Source organism: Pelophylax lessonae, assembly GCF_965119305.1.
Source record: "Pelophylax lessonae genome assembly, chromosome: 2".
Lineage (NCBI taxonomy): Eukaryota > Metazoa > Chordata > Amphibia > Anura > Ranidae > Pelophylax > Pelophylax lessonae.
In genome coordinates this window covers 644,310,352-644,334,574 of record NC_138769.1, presented here as the reverse complement: position 1 = coordinate 644,334,574, position 24,223 = coordinate 644,310,352, and the positions used below count along the sequence as shown (strand labels likewise).

Below are 24,223 nucleotides of genomic sequence, written 5' to 3'. Positions count from 1 at the left end.
TATCATGTCTATAAACACACAGCATTCTAAGCGCATTAAAAGGGCAAAGCACTTGCCCTGAAAATTGCAAAGTACTTGTACTGATTAATAGGATGGAAATTTGCTTATAGAAGGTATGACTTATGTAAACCAGGCCTTAATAAAAGGCTGTTTGTTGGATATCAAGAGTTTAGACAGTTTGCATTTTTTTACAGTTTGTAACAATTTACTTTAAATATTACTAGACTAAGGGCTGGGATTACCTTTAAGGTCACATTCACACTTGTGTGCAGACCTTTGAGTCTGCGTTCACATGGATTTTCATGGACGTTAACGTGCAATACAACAGTACTACACTTGGGTTTTCATGGCTGTCTATATCCTTGTTGGGGAAACGTCCCCTCTTCCAGTGACAGCAGTCATTAGAAAAGAAGGTCAGGAGGTTCAGGTTAAAACCTTCAAAGGTAGGATTTCCCCTTACTTTCGGAAAAATTATTTTCATGCTTTCTTTCTAACCTTCTTTCCACTACTGGAAGTGAAGGGCAATCTCTTCATAAATGAGGTTCTAACTCTTCTGCAGTATATTCAAAAAGTTGGCCAGGTGACACTTTAAGATTATTAAAAACCACCAAATTGAAGAAAAGTATTTTGTCATTCAGATTAGCCAATCCGATTCTATCACAGCAGAATAGACATAAATATAAAATAAGCATAAAATGAAACCTTAAAATACAATATAATCGCAAATAGATAAAAGGTATCAGGTATTCTGATCATAGCATTACTGTTATTTATAGTTGCTTTCATAATGTTATTAATGAAACATCGATTAATGGTAGTGAAAGATTACCAGCCAAAATGAAACTGACCCCAGCAATTTAAAAGGTCCATTGGTGTTAAAGTGCAAACTTTGCATATAAATCAAATTTCCCCAATCAGCATTATTTTCCAGAAAACGAATACCTATGTTCTTCACTTTGCTTTATTGACAGTGCATTCATTTTATATCTTACAGCAGCTTGTCTCAAAAAAATGACAGTTTTTCCTTACATTTTTCTGTGTAACTGAGTGACAAACACTGCCACCTAGTGGATTTATATTGCATTACATGTTCTCTCTGAGCAAGCAGGTGGTACTAATCATTGCTAGGCAATCTGGGACCAATTTCCAATGATGCTTCCATCTTCCAAGCACTATCCATATCGCAGTATTCACTAAATAATATTCATTAACCTATTTCATTTTTCATCTTTGCAAGAGTTCCCAGCCATATCAGATATTAGCAGAGCTTTGCAGGTTGACAGAGATCCTACTTATGCCTCAGGACCTAATCAGGCACAGATCCATGTGATATCATGTTACTGGCCTTACACTTTCATCCTGCCTATTGCCAATGATTTTAAACATATCCGTTCTGTCCCTCCTTCTCTGTTCACATCTATCACACCCTGGACTTACACATAAAACAGCGCTCGTATATCAATGCGTGCAAAGCTTTGTCTTTTGAAGTGAAAGTTACTGGTCCTGGAATTAGGGGATCATTTAAATTCCTTTTGGAAAAACTAATGGTTACTGTTATGTGGCAAGCTGACATTCTAGATGCAAGAGGGAAAATGCTGAATTCCATATGTGGAGATCTATGTACTCAGAATATCTGCCTTACAGACCAGCAGTGCTAAGCTGTTTTTATATTGTGACCTTAAATACAGATATGCTTCTTTTTTTTTTTTTTTAAACCCAGGTTTTCTATTGCCACAATCTAAGGACTCCAAATGGAGACTCACAGGTTACATACGGTATATAGAATATACCCTAGATTGGAACAGTCAATTAGAGACCTTTAAGTTCTACTACTGTTCTCAGCATACATTGACGCCCAAGATCTTGAAGACCAGACTCTGACTTGAGGTTGAGAACAGAGTTCTCTACAGATGGACAAATGCAGTCATCAATTTACATTTGACTCATCATAAGGCTTAGTTTAAATTCATCTTTCACAGCAACTGTCTGTGTTAACTTACAGCAACCAGTCACAGTCAAGCCTATACAAAAAGTATAATAGTTGGATCAAAAGATTGGAGCGCCACACCAGAATGTTGAAATCTAAACAGGCGGTTTTATTCCAGAAATATAGTAAACCTAATAGCCAACATGTTTTGGATACCACACTTCACCCCCTTTATCAGGGCCTAACATAACTAATATTGAGAGACTCGAGCTGTAGATGAAATCTTGGTGATTATATATTTAAAAGATGCTGCATTTACCAGCTGCTTAAGGGGATCAAGATCATTTTAATATACAATCATCCAGATTTTTTTCTCTTTCGTTCATTCACGGACACAGCTCCTGATATTCTTAACCATTGAGTTATACTGCCCCCTACAGGAGTAGGACACTAAGCAGAAAATAAATCTGGCTACGCCCATGGGCAGTCCCAGGGAGTATACCCCCTTTCTCTGCTATAGGCAGTTTTTTCTGCCTAGTCAGGAGTAAGGACCTAGTTCCTTGCTGGGATCTTCAGTCCTAGCAAATTTATTTCTTTTTAGATATAATTTTTTTTCTGGATTTTTCCTGTAAGATCTACAATCCACTGCTGGACTGGGCAATGGGCTGGATAATCTAGATCCAGTGGTCACCCCAGTCTGTCCAGCAAGTGCGCGCAGACCCCAGCTCCGTGCTAGGTCGACCGCGACATAGCCCCACATCCTACCCCCCTCCACATATACTGGGGCTGTTTGGGTGGTCTGGTCCACCTCCCAGGGTGGGGGCAGGATGCTTGTTGACAATTGGGGGCTGGGGGGTGCGCTGCCGGTGACCGGATTATTGACTAGTGGGGGGGTTGTACCTGGTGGGGGCTCCTGCCAGGGCCCCCCCCCGGTTCTGCCTGGATCTGTTCTTGAGGCCTGGGTTCCCTCCTGAGTCCCTGTAAGCCTCCTGGTGCTGCGCGAGGCTGCCATTTTGTTGTAGCCTGTGTTTTGCTATACACGGCGGCCATGTTTGTGTAGTCCGGCTGCCATTTTGCTGTGGTTTGCCATTGAAAATAATGGCGGCCATGACAGTGAAGCCCTGCGGGCAGTGATTTCGGTGGTGGGAGCCCCTCCTCATCCCCTGGCGCTGACTGCTAGATTGTTCTACTTCCTGATCTCCGTGCGTGCAGTGCAGATTATCCTGGTGGCTGCAGGTGCCTGTTTCTGCTGGATGGTGTGTCTGGTGGGGTCCTCTCCCTCTCTGCTGAGGATCACTTGGTGCTTGTGCCTGGTGACCGGGTGGTGCTGTCAGCGCGGTGGGGGTTTTCCCTTAGCATTGTTTTATACTTTTTGTGGGGTCCCCCCTGATGGCTCATGGAGTCTTTGGAGCACATCTCCCCACTTGATCCCCTCTCTGAGGCTGTAGGGCCCTCCAGGCCCCAACCATCCATCAATGCACTGATTCGGTCCTGGAGTCCTTTGTGTCCCGAGTGGAGTTGGCTTTCGGGCGACGGTCTAGTAAAAAGCACCCCCCTGGATCTGGGTCACCCTGTTGGGTCTGCAACCTTGCACCCGGAATCCTCTGATAGTGAGGATGATTCCTCCACATCTGCAACTGGCATGAAAAGGCACTGGTGGAGGCACTGATTGTATCTGTGCGTGGACCCTGAAGATGGAGGACTGTAATGTTCCGGTACCTTTGGTACCCTAAATTACACTTTCCACAAGTGTATGCGCCCCACCATTTACTTTTGGAAAGGTGCGCATACACCTTTAAGACTGGAGCTGTCATCACCCAGCGCCGGACTAGATGACTATTTAAATCGCCGGTTCTCACTCACATGTGTTCGTTCAAACACCCTTACCTGGATGCTAACCTTGCTTGAAGCTTCCATGCTTGCAAGCTTACCTCGCTGACGGAACCTCGCTGCGCTGATCCCTGTATCCCGCTACTGGATCATCCGCCTCTCCTGAACCACCCTTCGGCTGTATCGCTAATAGTGCTAAGTACCCCGCAGGGGAATTCTCTATAAACTTATACTAAGCTTACACTATCTAGCTCTGCATAGTAAAGACTGTTTATCACATCTGCATAACTAGATTGCTAGCTCTTGAGACTACTGCTACTTTTCTGCACTGGGTTGATCTCTTTTGTATGTCCACCTGCTATTCTGTCATCTGCTACCATACAACATTGCTAAACCTTCCTGCATCCATCTGCTACTGTCTCACCTTCAAGTGTCTATCACCTACCACCTCCACTCAACCTATCCCTCAACCTTCATCATTGTGTTACCACATACATAAAGTCACTCTAGGAACCAGCTTGCTAATTGTGTGTATTTACTGGCTGAAATAAGACCTTCCACACATGATGAGTCATTGAGGTTGGGAATGGTATCTCAGCATATCTCTTACATGACTACTGACGTGGAACTATTTCTGCAGCTGAAAATCCACACCATATAAGAAACGCAGGAGCGTTACAGATTGAACGAACCCAAAAATGGATTCAGCAGAAATAACCACTCAGCACAATTAAAACAGCAAGTATCTGCGTTAATACACGCACTTGCTGAATTAAAAGAAGACAATCAGGCTCTGTCGCAGCAGGTAATTAGACTGACACAACTTACCTCTGCTCAGTCCCCTGAACCCAAGATAAATCCCCCTTTGGTATTTACAGGCGATCGCAAAAAATTTCGCGAATTTAAAAACGCATGTGAGTTACTTTTTTTGCTAAAACCTCGTACCTACCTTACTGATCACATTAAGGTTTGTACTATTATTTCTTACCTATCAAGCGATCCTCGAGCCTGGGCAGATTCTCTTTTTGAGAAAAACGACCAGCTTCTCAACTCCTATGCCTTGTTCCTGGCAGAGCTCACTAGCCTATATGATGACCCCAATAGGCAGAGTACTGCTGATCTTCAGTTAAGATCCTTGAAACAAGGAAGGAGGCCTGTAGAAGACTTTGTTGCAGAGTTCAAGAGATGGACCCTTGATTCAGAATGGAATGATGCATCTCTGAAAACCCAATTTAGGCTTGGCCTATCAGAAGCCGTTAAGGACGAGCTCGCCCGAGCGGATCTGCCAAAAACCCTGGATGCATTAATACAACTCAGTATTACCATAGATAGAAGACTACGAGAAAGAAAGGCTGAAAAGATGGGAATGCCATTATCCGTTTCCTCTCGGAGTCTGGCCGTTCCTATGGAGGTAGGAACCATACGCCCACCGCTATCAACTATGGAAAAAGCCAAAAGACGAAATGAAAATCTCTGCTTGTACTGTGCATCCCCGGATCACAAGATAAACGTCTGTCCCCTAGTCAACAAAAAGAAGGGTGAGTGTTCACATGTCTCTCTAGGAGGATTGACAACTTCATTCACTAACCCCTACATTTCTGTTTTTTTTGACATTACAGTGGGACCAGAACAGGATTACTACTAAGGCCATGATTGACACAGGATCTTGTGGAAATTATATGGATATATGTTTTGCTGCTTTAAATAAAATTCCTATTATTTCTAAACTCAAACCTGTCTCAGTAAGTCTTATTACCGGTGTTCCGTTATCCTCTGGTCCAATCACCGATCAGACACAAGCACTTCTAGTCACTATTAACGAGTCTCATAGGGAGACTTCTACCTTCGATTTAATACCTTCACCCCACTTTCCCATTGTGTTGGGACTTCCCTGGTTACACACACACCAACCAACCATAGATTGGAAGAAACGGTCCTTGACCTTCCCTTCTTGTTATTGCGAGGAAACGTGTAACCTCCCGTTTTCCGGGAAGATTCTGTCTGTGGTGACAGATGAGATTGCACCACTATGTTATCAGGATCTTTCTGAGGTTTTTCTTGAGAAAAATGCTCAAACATTACCTCCTCATCGAGACTATGATTGTAGCATTGATCTACTCCCAAATAGCAAATTGCCGTTTGGTCATGTTTATCCTCTTTCACAGGATGAACTTGCCCATCTCAAAACCTATTTGGATGAGAACTTGGAAAAAGGTTTTATTAGACCTTCCACTTCTTCCACAGCAGCAGGACTCTTTTTTGTTCGCAATAAAGATTCAAGTCTCAGACCTATCATCGACTACAGGAAATTGAATGCTATCACAATAAAAGATCGCTATCCTCTACCGCTTATCCCTGAACTCATTGAGCAGGTGCGTGGAGCTACCTATTTTTCAAAATTAGACCTGAAAGGAGCATACAATCTCATTCGAATCCGTGATGGACACGAGTGGAAGACTGCATTCAGAACTAGATACGGATTGTTCGAATATCTTGTGATGCCATTCGGCCTATGCAATGCCCCTGCAGTTTTCCAACGATTTATAAACGATATTTTTAAAGACTTACTAGATGTCTGTGTTGTGGTATATCTGGACGATATACTTATATATTCACGGACCCTGTCTGAACACATAAGACATGTAAGACTTGTATTATCGAGATTGCTTGCACATAATCTTTATGTGAAGCTGAAGAAATGCTTGTTCCATAAAGATGAGGTACTCTTTCTAGGCTACATCATATCCAAAACAGGAATCGAGATGGACATGAGTAAAATATCCTGCATTCAGGATTGGCCTACACCAACTACACGCAAGGCGCTACAGCGATTCCTGGGATTTTCAAATTTCTACAGGAAGTTCATAAAAAACTTTTCTGCTATTGTGAGACCCCTCACACAGCTCACTAGCATAAAAATACCATTTAAATGGTCAGAAGAAGCAAATAAGGCTTTCCACTTGTTAAAGACAAGGTTTACTTCCGCTCCCATATTACGCCATCCAGACCCATCCCTCCAATACATTCTGGAGGTAGATGCGTCAAACATGGCAGTAGGAGCAATACTCTCCCAACGACCTACCCACACTTCACCACTTCATCCAGTCGCTATTTTTTCTAAATCCCTGAGCAGTCCCGAGATAAATTACCCCGTGGGTGAAAAGGAACTGCTTGCTATAAAATTGGCTCTGGAGAATTGGCGACATTTACTCGAAGGCACCCAATTACCAATAATTATATACACGGACCATAAAAACCTCCAATATCTTCAGACTAGCAAAACTCTCTCGCATCGACAGGTACGATGGTCACTATTCTTTCTAAGGTTTAACTTCCTAGTGACCTACACACCTGCAGATAAGAACAAAAAGGCGGATGCACTATCACGACTAACTGAAGAAAACTACTTTGAAATTCCTTCCGTTCCTATAATACCTCACAAACGCATTATTGGAGTTGTCCGTTCCTTGAAGGAAGAGGTTCTGCATGGTATAAGTTTGGATTCACCCCCACCACAACTAAATACTGATGCAGAAGGCTTCCTCTACTACAACGACAAACTTTACATACCACCTACCCTACGCACCAAGATCTTGGAATTATCGCATGATGTGCCTATGGCAGGACATATGGGTATGACAAAGACTTTCAATTTGATTTCTCGGCAATTCTGGTGGCCTGACATGAAAACATCTATACAAAAATTCGTCTCTTCATGCAATGTCTGTGCCAGGTCCAAAATTGACACTACGAGACCATCCGGTCTACTATGCAGTCTACCAATACCCCAAACTCCATGGGAGGTTTTGTCATTGGACTTCATCGTAGAATTGCCTCCTTCCAAAGGATTTAATACCATCTTGGTGTCAGTGGACCATCTGACAAAGATGGCACATTTCATTGCTATTCGCAGACTACCTTCGTCCAAACAAACGGCAGAACTCCTGATGAAACATGTCTTCAGATTACATGGTATCCCAAAAACTCTTCTGTCTGACCGTGGATCCCAATTTATTTCTAAATTCTGGCAAGAACTATGTCACATACTACGGATTGAGCGGAAGCTCACTTCTCCTTACCATCCGCAGACCAACGGACAGACTGAAAGAGTCAACCAATGCATCGAGCAGTATTTGCGTTGTTACACTTCTTACCAACAGGATGATTGGTTGGATCTTCTCCCCCTGGCAGAATTTGCCTACAACAACGCAACCCACAGTACGACCAAGCAGAGTCCGTTCTACTTGAACTATGGGTTCCATCCCTCTATTCTCCCTCCACGCATCCTTCCTTCAAATAACCCAGTAGCCTCAGACTATCTTACCCAAATAAAGGATTCTCTGGGTTTACTAAATACTACCATTGCACACGCTCACAGTCAACAAAAGAAGTACTATGATCTTCGTAGAAGACCTTCTCCACAGTATACTATCGGGGACCTCGTTTGGCTCTCAACAAAAAACTTGAGACTGAAGATCCCTAGCAAAAAGCTTGGACCTCTGTTCTTGGGACCTTTCCCAATCAAGAAACTTATTGGAAAAGCTGCAGTGCAGCTTACATTGCCAATGGACCTAAAAATCCATCCCATTTTCCATGTGTCGCTACTGAAACCCCATGTTCCGGACCAAGGAATAAGGCCTAATATTCCACCTCCCCCTCCTGTACAAGTTGAAGGTGGAGAAGAATACGAGATAAAAGAGATTCTGGATTCTCGTATCTACAGAAGAAGACTTCAGTACTTGGTTAGATGGAAGAACTATGGGCCCCAAGACGACACCTGGCTAAACACCTCTGACATACATGCCCCTAGATTAATCCGCAATTTTCATGCGAGATACCCAGACAAACCAGCTCCAGAGGCCTTCAGGAGCAGGCCTTAAGGGGGGGTATTGTAATGTTCCGGTACCTTTGGTACCCTAAATTACACTTTCCACAAGTGTATGCGCCCCACCATTTACTTTTGGAAAGGTGCGCATACACCTTTAAGACTGGAGCTGTCATCACCCAGCGCCGGACTAGATGACTATTTAAATCGCCGGTTCTCACTCACATGTGTTCGTTCAAACACCCTTATCTGGATGCTAACCTTGCTTGAAGCTTCCATGCTTGCAAGCTTACCTCGCTGACGGAACCTCGCTGCGCTGATCCCTGTATCCCGCTACTGGATCATCCGCCTCTCCTGAACCACCCTTCGGCTGTATCGCTAATAGTGCTAAGTACCCCGCAGGGGAATTCTCTACAAACTTATACTAAGCTTACACTATCTAGCTCTGCATAGTAAAGACTGTTTATCACATCTGCATAACTAGATTGCTAGCTCTTGAGACTACTGCTACTTTTCTGCACTGGGTTGATCTCTTTTGTATGTCCACCTGCTATTCTGTCATCTGCTACCATACAACATTGCTAAACCTTCCTGCATCCATCTGCTACTGTCTCACCTTCAAGTGTCTATCACCTACCACCTCCACTCAACCTATCCCTCAACCTTCATCATTGTGTTACCACATACATAAAGTCGCTCTAGGAACCAGCTTGCTAATTGTGTGTATTTACTGGCTGAAATAAGACCTTCCACACATGATGAGTCATTGAGGTTGGGAATGGTATCTCAGCATATCTCTTACATGACTACTGACGTGGAACTATTTCTGCAGCTGAAAATCCACACCATATAAGAAACGCAGGAGCGTTACAAGGACGCAGCTGCAACTGCAACAGGTTCCCTTTCGCACTCCAGCCATCCAGAGCAGCAAAGGTTTTTCCTTTCCCTGCCTATTTTGAGAGAATTGTCACTAAAGAGTGGGGTACGACCAAAGCGTCCCTGTGGGGTCCCTAAGCGCTTTACTAGGCGTTACCCCTATGAGGAGTCCCTTCTTAAGAAGTAGACTGCTCCACCTGTGGTGGACCCTCCAGTTTCCAGAATAAACAAGGAAACCATGATTCCGATTGAAGAGTCCCCAGCCTTTAAGGATTCGGCTGACCGGATGGTGGAGGCTGTAGCTCGCAATATGTACACTGTGGCTGGTTCGGCAATGAGGCCAGTATTCACTATTGCCCTGGTGTCCCAAACTCTGACCGTGTAGCCTAAGCTCTTACGCTGTGACCTGGAGGGAGAACAGCTCCCCCTTGCCTTTGCCGACCTGGCGGACCAGCTGGTCCAAGGGCTGTAGTTTATCTGTGATGCCTCTTTGGATGCGGTTCCCCTAGTGGCTCAGCTCTTTCTTTTGGCAGTGGTCCTTCGGCGTGTCTTTTAGCTCAAGTGCTGGTCTGCAGACCAGACTTCTAATCTGATCTGACTGATCTTTTTTTTCAAGTAGATCGCCTGTTTGGAGCTTTCCTGGATGACATAATTAAGGGTCCCACGGCTGCAGTTCACCTCCTGCTGTCCAGCAGATTTTCATCCCTCCGAACTTGCATGCAGGTGTTGGGCCAGATGGGGTTTACTTTCAAGGTCGTTCCATTTGCACAGTTCCATACAAGGTCCCTGCAAAGGGAGATTCTGACCAAATGGGACAAGGTTCCGCAGTCTCAAGACAATCAGATCTGGCTGAGTCGGGGAACGAAGGAGTCCCAGATGTGGTGGCTTCGTTCTCCGGCACTTGGGCTGGGAAAATCCTTCCTCCCCTTGTATTGAACAGTGGTCACCACAGGTGCCAGCCTGTCCGGCTGGGGAGGCGTCCTCGGAAAGCATTCTGCTCAGGGGATCTGGACGCTGGAAGAGTCCAGACTACCGATCAATGTCTTGGAGCTCCGAGCGATCAGACTGTGTCTGGACCTTTGGACGGATCGTCTTCAGGGTTGCCCAGTGCAAATTCAATTGGACAATGCCATGGCCGTAGCTTATGTCAATCACCAAGGGTGCACAAAAAGTGTCCTGGTGGCTCTGGAGGTATCCGGCATTCTAAGGTGGGCAGAACGGTTTGTTTCAGCCCTCTCCGCCGTACACATTCTCGGGGTGGAAAATTGGCAGGCGGATTACCTCAGTCGGCAAGCGTTGGACCAAGAGGAGTGGTCCCTTCATCTGGAGGTGTTTCATCAACTGTGTCTCTGGTGGGGCATCCCCGAGGTGGATCTGTTGGTGCAGAGGTTTTCTGGCTCAGTCACACGTTCCTTGAAAGCTTCCTCTCAGGGTTGATCTGCTGTCCCAAGGACCAATCATTCATCCTGCTTTATAGTCGATGGCTTTGATGGCTTGGCTGTTCAACACAAAGTGCTGAAGGATAGGAGTGATCCCTACCCTGTTGAAAGTTAGAAAATCTACTTCTAGGAAGATCTACCATTGTACGTGGAAGATGTACATTGTGTTGTGTGAGTCTCTTGGGATTCATCCTCACTCCTTCTCGGTGGCTCAGATTTTGACCTTCCTTCAACGGGGGGATGAAACAGAAATTGGCCTTGAGCATCAAGGGCCAGGTGTCAGCTTTGGTGGTCTTCTTCCAATGACCTTTGGCAACACACTCCCTGGTGCGTACCTTTCTTCGGGATGTCCAACATTTGGTTCCCCCAGTGCGGGTTCCGTTGCCATCTTGGGACCTCAGTTTGGTGCTTTCAGTTCTTGAGAAAGCCTCCCTTTGAAAATCTTTGGGAGATTTCCCTGCTTACGCTGTCCCAGAAGGTGGCCTTTTTGGTGGCTATCACCTCTGGGTGCAGGGTGTCGGAACTGGCGGTGTTATCCTGTCATTCACCTTACCTGGTGATTCACAAGGATAAGATGGTTCTTCTACCCTGTCCGTCGTTCCTTCCAAAAGTTGTCTCTGATTTTCACTTGAATGAAGACATTGTGTTGCCTTCCCTGTGCCCCAGGCCTAAACATCCGAAGGAAATTGTCTTGCATGCCTTGGATGTGGCCTGGGCAATTAGGGTGTTCCTGGCAGCTACAGAGTCTTTAAGGAAGTCCAACTCTCTATTTGTGCTCACGGATGGACCTCGTTAAGGGTCGTCCGCTTCCTCTGCGACCATTTTCTGATGAATCAGACATACAGTGATTCTGGTCTATTCCTTAAGGGGCCAGTTTGCTCCTTTCCCTGCCAAGGCAAATTCTACTAGGGTGCTTAGTGCCCCCTGGGCTTTCCATCATCAGGGGTCAGTGATGCAGGTTTGCAAGGTGGCCACCTGGTCATCGGAGCACACTTTTACAAGGTTCTATAAAGTGGATGTGTTGGCATCTGCTTCTTTTGGCCGCAGGGTTTTGCAGGCTGCTGATTAGAGGACCTCTTTGAGGTTGTATTATTTTTTTCAGGTGGGCTCCAGTTGTTTTGGTTGAGCTCCTGTGGTCTGGTTAGCTACTGTTTAGCCCTGGGAATTTTTTTCTGTTCCCACCCCTCTTGTTTAACACTGCTTTGGGAAGTTCCATTGGTTAAGCATATCAGGAGCTGTGTCCGTTAATGAATGAAAGAGAAAATTAGATTTTTGACTTACCATAAAATCCATTTCTCTGATGTTCATTGACGGACAAAGCACCCACCCCTCTGTGGAGTTATAATTCTCCTGACACTGCTTGTAACTAAACTGAGTGCCTATAGCAGAGAGAGGGAGTATACCCCCTGAGACTGCCCATGGGTATAGCCAGATTTCTTTTCTGCTTAGTGTCCTACTCCTGTAGGGGGCAGTATAACCCAATAGTTAAGAATATCAGGCGCTGTGTCCGTCAATGAACATCAGAGAAATGGATTTTATGGTAAGTCAAAAATCCAATTTTTACAGCTGGAGAACCTCAAAAGCCATTCTGTTAAGCTCTGATGAAGGTGCTGAAATGAGGTCCATGAAAAGTGAATAAATTGGAACTAAGCCCTCCTATACTTTACAGCCAAAGATGCTGCCATCAATCGCAAAAATTGCTACTTAGGATTATCCTTTTCTATGCCAAGAAAGCCATTGAACTATGCTGGAAGAAGATAGATACTCCTAGTCTACAGATGTGGATTAATCTAATTAATAAAGCATTGTCAATGTATAAACTGACATGTATTGCCTGGGACTGCCCCAAAAAATTTGAAAATTATGGGCGGGAGGGCTAAATACAGTGTCAGATGATATTGAAGTATACTTGCACTGGTTTATCCGAGAACAATGGTCGTATTCATGGCTCCTTATATGGTTCATATTCCAGTAGGTCTGATTTATTTTCTGACTGTAACAATGAGTTATAACAACTCTCATCTTGTCTTTTATCCCCTTTGGCCTGTAAACTACATATCTTCTTTGTGCATTTCACCAGCAGGTTGTTGTTTACCTTACCTTTTTTTTCTGTTCCTTATCACACATACGTGTAGGTTCCTATGTAACTCTAACTTTGTTACTGAACGCCATTGTATTGCCTAATTGAAACTTCCTATATTTGTTTTTACCTATGCACATTTGTGCAGTACGTTGTTCTTTTTCTCTGTATGTTTTTTTTTCTATAAGCATTAATAAAATTACCTTTTAAAAAAAAAAAAAAAAAAAAAAAGATGCTGCCATCCTAGCCTCTGTTTGATCTGCAGCTATTATGGTGCTCCACATGTGTTCAGGTATGACACCAGCCATTTGATGGCTTGACAATTAGGTTGAGAGCACATGCAACTGTGACAGTTATCATTCATGGCATGCCTTAAACGTAACTATTTCGGAAAACTGTTAAATCCATGTGTTTAGCACCACTTTGTTTTGGATTTCAACATTCCAGTGTGGCGCTCCAATAGGTCCAACTAATATGCTAATTTCCCAAGGCTTTCCTCAGTGTATGGAAGCAGACCACACATCAGGATAATATTAGTACATCCACCTAGGGTTCCAGCACCATTAAATTCATTATCTCAACTACAAAAAAAAGTGACAGAGAATGGAAGCCTAAAGTCTATTCTATTCCTGTTCTGGTGGCTCATGTATTTGGATTTCCCTTCACTTTCATTCCTGGTGACACTGGGGATCAGAATAATTAGAGAGAGTGATTCTTCCTATTGGGGACACAGACAGCAACAAAAACCTCACAAAATCTAAAAAACATTTGGCTCTTAGTTATCTTTAAATGTACAAATGTATCCAGGCTGTGGACATTCAAATAGTGTCATATTCTGAAAGTGGAACTTATATTCCGCTATAAAAAAAACAGCAAGCAGGCAGGCTTTTATTGTGGAAGAGATATGCTGTCTTCTTCGCTGCATGGGTGAGTCGGTTTCTGTGTGCTGGACAACGATGGCCAATAAAGATTACCAAAACCTGGCACTGGCACACAGAAGAACATGCTTGCACCAGCAAGGGAGCATTTGAAAGATAAGTTTAACCCTGTTAGTTCCACTTTAACAAGTAATAAACAAGCTTTAAAGCTGAATTCAGGGTAAACTACAATTCTCCCTTGCATTCGGGTTGCCCTCGCACTTCAAGGGTTAAAAGCTCTGTTATGTCTAGGGTACCTGAAAAAGCACTTTTACTTAACCAATCTTCTGGTCCCACAAGCTCCATCCATGCTGCTCAACTGGTACCCACTGCGTTTTCACCCCTATGCCCCAGAGGTCAAATTCCCCTTGATATCAAGTACACGCAGGACCCAATCAGGTAAGTAAAACTGCTGCTTTTACTGGTACCCTAGATATGGACAAGCATTTAGCCTTGCAGTGCAGGGGCAGTCCCGCTACAATGGTGAATTTTGGTTTTCCCCAGAGATAGGCTTTACAATAATCCCTCACTGTGGTTATAGGCTTTACAATAGTCTCTCACTTTAGTTACAGCCACAGTGATGCGATTCTTCTTCAAAGTTCACAATAGAAGCAGGGAACTCATTTAAACCTGATTTCGGCACTTTCCTATCCTCCTGTCCTCCTTCTCTGTATTACCATTAGAAGTTAGAAGGTTGGCAGGCTGTCTTCTTGCTGCTGGGAGGGGCAAGGTGAGCAATGGAGACAAGGAGAAAGTAAATCTGAGAAGCTTCAGCTGCAAACTTTGAGGATTAATTACTCCTCAGTGTATGCAGCTACAGAGGTCAGTGAGTTAGTTTTAACATTTATTTTCTGCCTGGTAATAATCTGTAAATATTAAAATGTCTATAGCCTGGTTGCTGTGGTATGGTATAAATAGTTTATAACACAAGATATGTTGACAAAAGATGATAAATGATTGTTTTAGAAGATGATCCTTATAACGTGTTGTCAATTATTTTTATCCTACAAAATCTTCACGACCTCCTAATTGCATCAATTTGGGCCAATATTCTTGACAGTTGATGCCCTTTGCCGGCAGCAAGGAATTCCTTTATTCTTGTATAAAATCATCCAGGGCACTCTAAACTTCTTTGCAAACGGACTCTTATCAAGCAATATTAGGAACTGACAACCTTGTTACTCCAAAGCAAGCAGGTCTGTTGAGTGACTAAAACTCAAAGGGGCTACATTGTATCTCATGCCAACCAAAATACACATCTCTGCCTGCTAAATGTGTACCATTGTGAGTATGGGAAAAAAAAAAAACATTTAATACAGTCTCATATGTGTGGGTCCTCATGTACTTTCCAACATGGAGATGGCAATATTGATATGTTGGTTATATTGTGTTTTTTTGATCCTTTTTCTTTTCCCCTTTTATTGCCAGGGAGGGGATCTGTTTGATGCTATCACTTCTACTAACAAATACACAGAACGAGACGCTAATGGGATGTTGTATAACCTAATGAGTGCCATCAAATACCTGCACAGCTTGAACATTGTTCATAGAGATATTAAACCCGAAAACCTGCTGGTAAGAGCTTATGTTTTTATGTTCATTTTCCAAAAAGTAAAAACCGTCTATATTGTTTGTAAATATTTAATGATTAGAAGATAATGCACTGTATATAATAGTTTTACCCGCTCCGGCAACATCAGACAATGTTCTCCGCTCACCTCCTGACCTCCAATTATAACCACTTCAGCCCCGGAAGGTTTTACCCCCTTAATGACCAGGCCATTTTTTGCGATTCGGCACTGTGTTATTTTAACTAACAATTGCGCGGTCGTGCGACGCTGTACCCAAATACAATTGATGTCCTTTTTTCCCACAAATAGAGCTTTCTTTTGGTGGTATTTGATCACCTCTGCGGTTTTTAAATTTTGCGCTTTAAACAAAAAAAAAAAAGCGATAATTTTGAAAAAAACACAATATTTTTTTACTCCCTGATATAAAACATTTTTAGTGTTTAAGTTTTTAAGTTTAAAAAATCTATTTTTTTTATCAGTTTAGGCCAATTTGTATTCCGCTACATATTTTTGGTAAAAGAAATCCCAAAAAGCGTATTTATTTGGTTTGTGCAAAAGTTATAGCGTTTACAAGCTAAGGGATAGATTTTTGGGACTTTTTATTTATTTATTTTTTTATTAGTAATGGCGGTGATCAGCGATTTTTAGCAGGACTGCAACATTGCGGCAGACAGATGGGACCCCTAACTCACATTTTTTACACTTTTTGGGGACCAGTGACATTAATACAGTAATCGGTGCTAAATAATATTCACTGTTACTGTATAAATGACACTGGCAGGGAATGGGGTTAATACTGGGGGTGATCAAAGGGTTAAATGTATGCCTATTTGTGCTTACTAACTGTGTGGGGGGGGGAGGATTCTGTGACAGGCACAGAGAGATCGGTGTTTCAGCTTAGCTGAAACACATGATCCCTCTGTGCCTGTGTGACAGAAGAGTCTCCTGCTTTGTTTACATAGGCAGACGGCTCTTCTGTCAGTTTCTGTGAAGATCGCGGGAGGCTGGCGTTGATCGAGCCCGCTCCTCCCGCGGTCTGGCTCCCACTGTGTCTAATCACAGCGGGAGCATGGCTCCAGGGGCACACACACTGCCGAGACCGCGTGCACATAATCACGTATATGTATGTGATTATGCGCAACCGAGCCGCCCTGCTGCAGTAAATCTGTGTGGGGCGGTCGGCAAGTGGATAATAATGATTTAATTATACACTGAACAAAATTATAAACGCAACACTTTTGTTTTTGCCCACATTTTTCATGAGCTGAACTCAAAGATCTAAGACTTTTTCTATGTACACAAAAGGCCTATTTCTCTCAAATATTGTTCACAAATCTGTCTACATCTGTGTTAGTGAGCACTTCTCCTTTGCAGAGATAATCAACCCACCTCACAGGTGTGGCATATCAAGATGCTGATTAGACAGCATGATTATTGCACAGGTGTGCCTTAGGCTGGCCACAATAAAAGGCCACTCTAAAATGTGCAGTTTTACTGTTTTGGGGGGTTCTGAGGGGGTCCGAAAACCAGTCAGTATCTGGTATGACCACCATTTGCCTCACGCAGTGCAACACATCTCCTTCGCATAGAGTTGATCAGGTTGTTGATTGTGACCTGTGGAATGTTGGTCCACTCCTCTTCAATGGCTGTGCAAAGTTCCTGGATATTGGCAGGACCTGGAACATGCTGTCGTATGCGCCGATCCAGAGCATTCCAAACATGCTCAATGGGTGACATGTCCGGTGAGTATGCTGGCCATACAAGAACTGGGATGTTTTCAGATTCCAGGAATTGTGTACAGATCCTTGCAACATGGGGCAATGCATTATCATGCTGCAACATGAGGTGATGGTCATGGATGAATGGCACAACAATGGGCCTCAGGATATTGTCACGGTATCTCTGTGCATTCAAAATGCCATCAATAAAATGCACCTGTGTTCGTTGTCCATAACATACGCCTGCCCATACCAAAACCCCCCCGCCACCATGGGCCACTCGATCCACAATGTTGAGACCCAGATGAGGATGATGAGCATGCAGATGAGCTTCCCTGAGACGGTTTCTGACAGTTTGTGCAGAAATTCTTTGGTTATGCAAACCGATTGTTGCAGCAGCTGTCCGGGTGGCTGGTCTCAGACGATCTTGAAGGTGAAGATGCTGGATGTGGAGGTCCTGGGCTGGATTGGTTACACGTGGTCTGCGTTTGTGAGGCCGGTTGGATGTACTGCCAAATTCTCTGAAACGCCTTTGGAGACGGCTTATGGTGGAGAAATGAACATTCAATTCAGGGACAACAGCTCTGGTGGACATTCCTGCAGTCAGCATGCCAATTGCACGCTCCCTCAAAACTTGCGACATCTGTGGAATTATGCTGTGTGATTAAACTGCATACACTATACAATTTTCTTATTCAATTTCCTTTAGATTTACCTTAAACTATGTAGTGCAAGGGCCTGCCCGACTGCATACAAATTGAAAGTGTTTAGGTTTGACCCTATATTACATGGTTTTGGTAAATCTAAAGGAAAGTTGAACAAGAAAATTGTATAGTGTATGGCCAGCCTAAGGCACACCTGTGCAATAATCATGCTGTTCAATCAGCATCTTGATTTGCCACACCTGTGAGGTGGATGGTTTATTATGCAGCATGTCAAAGAAATAAATAATGGATTAAAAATTACAAACTGTAAATATATTATGTAGTAAAAGGTGGAGAATAGAGCCCTACCTTAAAGAGATTACAGTTTAAGAGATGAGGGAACACTAGATACAGTTGGTATGGAAGACAGCAATGACAAAAGGCAATGGATGTAAGTAACACAACAATTAATGATTAGGGTAAAGCAGGACACAGGTATGTCATTTTCTGCAGGTGGGCTTTCAGGTAAGGTTGAAGCAATATAAATTTTTTTTAAACCCTAACAATGAAAATATCTTATTTGCTTCATTTTGGGCTGATAAATATACCATAGAGTGTTTGTTTATTATATTTGTTCAGTAAGTGCTATAAAATACCCATTGATCTTGTAAGAAATCAAGTGAAGTTCTTGTGTACTTTGTAATGCAGCGACCACATCTAAGGACAGATAAGATGCAAAATACAAGTATTAAAGTGATTCTAAGACCGCATTCACACTGAAGCGGCACGACTTCTGCACAACTTCGGGGGCGACCTGGAAGTCCCACGCACCGGTGCGACTTGCACGGACTTCATATAATGAATGTCTATGCAAGTCGTTCCGAGATCGCCCCGAAGTAGTACAGGACCCTTTTTCTAAGTCGGAGCGACTTGTGTCACTCCTATTAGAACGGGTCCTGTAGCACTGCATGGACCGCGAGGGACCGCGACTTGTCAGGCTGACAAGTCGCCTGACAAGTCGCGGTAGTGTGAATGGAGCCTAAAGGTTGTATTTAGAAAAAAATAAATAAATAAACAAACATGTTATACTTACTGGTCTGTACAAGGGTGTTGCACAGAGCAGCCCCGATCCTATCCTTTTTGGGTCCTCCGCCGGTGGTCCTGGCTCCTCCCCCCTGCAGAGTACCCCCAATAGCAAGCCCCTTGTTATGGGGGCATTCAAGCAGGCTCACTCCTGAGCCGCTTCCCTGTGAATGGATATTGTCCATTTACACACACCACTCCCCCGCTCTCTCCTTCTGTGATTGACAGCAGCAGAGGCCAATGGCTTCCACTGCTGTGTGAGCCAGTGAGGAGAGAGAGACTGGGGAGAGCCGCTGCTCTTATGCACATCGCTGGATCAAAATGGGACTCAGGTAAGTATAAGGGGGGGGCGCATAGAATGCATAGAATGTGTTAAAGTTAAAAACCTTCTGTGTTTAGAACCACTTAACATTTTTGTTTCTGCTAGAGTCCATACTTAATTCCTTCTTATGGGGTAACTCTCATCACAAACTGTCCTGGCATGCTTTGAAAAACCCTACACATTTAGGGGCGCTGCGCCCCCAGATTTTAATGACTGTTACCTAGCAGCACAGTTGTCATATTTTTTCCATATAGACAAGGAAGATAGGGACCGCTACCTTGCTTTGGTATGCTCCTCCCTATCCCATAGGATCACACACCTTTTTCAACTCCTCTTTTGAGATATACAAGACCCCTTGACTTTGGGTGGTTGCGGGAGCTTGTGATCTGGGGACTTGCACAGCGTAGGATTAACATTCCCTCTGTACATGCTTATACACATTTGTGGGAAAACCCCTGTCTCATTGAAGTTATGTATCTATCGGATCATGTGTTGTGGGTATCTAAAGGGTATACTACAGGTATACTGTAGAAGTGGTATCAAAACATTTCAGCAACTTAGGGATGAGTTTGAGCTCCCTAACTCAATATTGTTCCACTACCTTTAGCTCTGCCACACATTGAGCACTCAATTTGGCGTCTCTACTCCTAATCTGGAACAACTGTAACTTTTGGATGTAATATTGGGGTCAGAGTCTTAAACACTCACCTCTACATTCTATAATTGTCTTCTTACACCGACTGCTGTAAACCTAGCATATCAGTTGAAAAACTGATGGGTGGCAGACGTGGGGGAGCTGGAGGATGCGGAATGGGACGATGTGCTTGAATCTTGCAAGCTGGTTTCCCCTAAACCCTGATTGCCTAACTCAATTTATATATTCTACACAGATCCAACCTGACCCTGTCCCACCTAGCCAGATATTGCACAAACTACACTATGGGGGAGACGTGGGGGAGCTGGAGGATGCGGAATGGGACGATGTGCTTGAATCTTGCAAGCTGGTTTCCCCTAAACCCTGATTGCCTAACTCAATTTATATATTCTACACAGATCCAACCTGACCCTGTCCCACCTAGCCAGATATTGCACAAACTACAGCCCTCTATGTCCTAGATATGGGGAATCTAATGGTACCTTCCATAATTTATTTTTGGTCCTTCCCAGTCATACAGGGCTACTGGCTCAAGGTGGTTAGATTCTTGCATGACGAAATGGGTTCTCCTCTCACATTATACCCTAGGCAATGCCTACTGGGCTTGTTTCCTGACCCTGATACTGACAAATCCCTTCATATCTTTCTGCTATTTATGGCCAGAATGTTAATTGTCCAAAAGTGGCTTAGGGGATTGCCCCTGACTATCCATGAATGGATGGCTGCTGTTAACGCCAGCCTACCCTACAGGAAAGTACTGTGCGCTCATAGAGGGTGCCCTGACAAGTATAATAAAATATGGGACAAATGGCTGGAAAATGCTTCCACCTTTGATGTTGAGGATAGTGCTCATGTGTAAACCAACTGCTGCAAGTCTAATTTACTACAGGAAAGACATGTGTGGTTCCCATGGTTCTGATATAGTTATTAATGTTGTTCTCTGGGTGACTGCACCAGTCAGTGAACCCCGGTGGGTTCTTTTCACTTATGCCTTTCACCCTTAGGTCTACTGACGTGGTTCCATACTTGTACATCGTATGTTATGCGCTCCATATGCTCCTCTGTTTACTATCACTTTTGATTGCTGCATACGCCATATTGTACATATGTCATGCTTTCTCACCAATGCTCTTCTTATATAAAGAGTTTGCTTGAAAAAAATATGTGTTCCTGGGTTTAAAATCATATTAACAGAAATATGTGGGGACTTGAAAAAGGGATTCTGAGAGGTCCCAAAATGTCAGTTTTTGATGCCTATTACTTTATGTAAAGGACAATATTTTTTCTATACCAAGTTGTGCAGGTGAAGATCCTTATTCTACCATGATTGTACGGTGGCGCCATCCTCCATTTCACTACAGCACGCTTCACGAACTGTGGGCAAACCTGCAAGGAGTGCGATAGATATATTACAACTTCTCTGGGAATTTGGGAGCTGCCATTGCTGATTTGTAATTTGAAGTTGCAGCTTCCAGGGCTTTCAATCCTGATCTTGACTTTGCACTTTGGTAACAAGCAATGTGGGTGAATTTCAGACTTCACTGGCTATTTGCATGTTCTTGGTCAGTGAGTCAGAAGGTAGAGAAGCCATGATCATAATATCAATCCCATTCCCTACACCCTTGAGGCCCTACACACTTGATGTTTATTTATTACAGTTACTTATAGAGCACCAACAATGTACCCAGCTGTTCACATATGCTGTATATTCACATCAGTTCTAGCCCTCAAATAGCTTACAATCTAAGGTCCCTAACTCCCATTCATATATACACTTACTAAGGCCAATTTAGACAGGAGCCAATTAACCTACCAGCATGTCTCTGGAGTTTGGGAGGAAACCGGAGTACCCAAAGGAAACCCACACAGGCACAGGGGGAATATGCAAACTCCAGGCAGGTAGTGCTATGATTGAGATTCAAACCAACAAATCTAGTGCTGCCAGGCAGAAATGCTAACCACTTAGCCACTGTGCTGTCTGGTGCATGGGGCTCTAGCGTTTAGCTGCAGGTGGTGGGCACAGGCTGAAAGCCGCTGTGGCTGGCTGGTGCATCTAGTGGCACTAATGTTTAGAGCAGTATACTCCTAGGGACGAATGCCTGAAGTGCATCCTGCTTGTGTTCTGGGCATTTGCCATTGGGTAAATATAATGAACAAATTCCACAACATCCAGTGATATTTATTGTCAGTTTTTAGTGTGTCCCCCTTCAGAATGCCCCCCTTAAATCAGCTGTCTCTATCAGCGTTCTCCTCTTACATCAAATGTTCCTATTAGAGTGCCCCTTTACAACAGGTGTCCCCATCAGAATGCCCCCCTTACATTAGGTGTCTCCTCAGTGCCCCTTACATCAGCTGTCGCTATCAGCGTTCCCCACTTACATCAGATGTTCCCATTAGAGTGCCCCTTTACATCGGGTGTCCCCATCAGAGTGCCCCCTTGCATCAGGTCTCCCCATGAGAGTGCGCACTTACATCAGATATCCCTAATAGAGTGTCCCCTAACAAGGTTTCCCCCATCAGAATGCCCCCATACTTTTAGCAAAACGCAGGCAGGAAGCAGTATTCAGGAGTCGGAGCAAGCTGCAGATCTGGATGGAGGAAGTTCATCTCCCATTCCCCTGTGATGCTGGGGGACGGAACACACACGTGATGTCATTGCATGTTAGGCCACCGGCAGTAATGAACAATACATCACTGCAAAGTAGTGGGGAAACCTGTGTTCAGGATTTCCTGCTGGTTTGGGTAGAACTGTCACTCAAACCAGTACAAACCATGGTACACAATTTAGTTATACCTGCTTAATTTATTCTTAAATGATCTAGAGGAGGGGATATTGAGTAAAATCTCAGTATTTGCAGATGATACTAAACTAAGCATGCCAATATCTTCTGGGCAGGATGTGGAAACCTTACAAGCGGACCTGAACAAAATAATGGGGTGGGCAACTACATGGCAGATGAGGTTTAATGTTGAAAAATGTAAAGTAATGTACTTGGGTGCCAGAAACCAGAAAGCAAGCTACTCACTAGGGGGGGGGGGGGGACCTCTGGGTGAGTCTAGGATGGAAAATGACCTGGGGGTACTGGTAGATAACAGGCTTGGCAGTGGCATGCAATGCCAAGCCGCTGCAAGCAAAGCCAACAGAATACTGGGATGTATAAAAAAGGGGATTCACTCCAGAAATAAAGAGATTATTCTCCCCCTCTACATGACTCTGGTCCGGCCACATCTCGAGTATGCTGTCCAGTTCTGGGCACCGGTCCTCAGGAAGGATGTGCTGGAACTGGAGAAAGTCCAGAGAAGGGCAACAAAAATAATTAGGGGAATGGAGGACATCAGCTATGAGGAAAGACTACAAGCACTGAACCTATTCTCTCTGGAGAAGAGACGATTGAGGGGGGATAGGATATCAATGTACAAATATTGTACTAGCAACCCTAGCATATGGAAAAACCTATTCATAGAAAGGAAATACAATAAGACACGTGGCCACTCACTAAAACTAGAGTTAAGGCGGTTTAACCTTAAAATATGCAGGGGGTTCTTCACTGTCAGAGCAGTAAGGATGTGGAATTCTCTTCCGCAAACAGTGGTATCAGCAGGGAGCATTGATAGTTTCAAAAAACTATTAGATGGGCACCTTAAAGACCACAACATACAGGGGTATACAATGTACAGTTAGCAACAAACACACACACATCATAGGTTGAACTGGATGGACTGGTGTCTTTTTTCAACCTCACTAACTATGTAACTATGTAACTATGCTCTATAGTATTGCTCCTACCTCAGCTGCTACATGAAAGGTTATATGTAAAATTGAGGGTTGGTGGAGCTAGGCCAGCACAGACAGTAGCTAAACACTCCCAGTAGACGAGAGGACTCAATGTGTCAATTCCCTTGCAAGGGCAGGAGCATATCGTAAGTCAATAAAAAAAAGTTTATAGAAAGTAAAAATGTAAGTAAGCATTTAATATACTTGGTTTTCTGTGCTTTTACCTGCATTTTTTTTAAGTTTGTAACAGGGTTTCTTTAGCAAACCCACAGGCTGAAGCCTAGTTTTTAATATATTTAAAGCTGAAGTTAAATATAATTTTTTTTTTAATGGAAAAGAAAAACCTAAACTTTAGCCTTAAGGTATATGTATGAATTATCATGGAGATCTAGAAAGCAGTAGGCTTTATATTGTTACAGCCATTTACAGTTTATAACCATGTTTTTTTGCATTTTTTATATTTACTTTATGGAGGCCATTACGGAATTCATTACCATGCAACAGCTCATATAAACCAGTCAGAAATAGTATTCTATTGTTTGCAATGCTCTAATATGCTGC

At 43.6% G+C, this 24,223-nt stretch overlaps 1 protein-coding gene across 4 annotated transcripts in view; it reads left to right on the top strand.

Moving 5' to 3' along the window:
* DCLK1 (doublecortin like kinase 1) overlaps window positions 1-24,223 on the top strand; it is a 518,012-nt gene that overhangs the window by 402,627 nt on the left and 91,162 nt on the right. For all 4 annotated transcript variants that reach the window (XM_082246215.1, XM_082246216.1, XM_082246217.1 and 1 more), the window contains one exon: window positions 15,323-15,469. In XM_082246215.1, coding sequence (XP_082102341.1) covers window positions 15,323-15,469 — 147 coding nt within the window. The remainder of the gene's footprint in view (window positions 1-15,322; window positions 15,470-24,223) is intronic.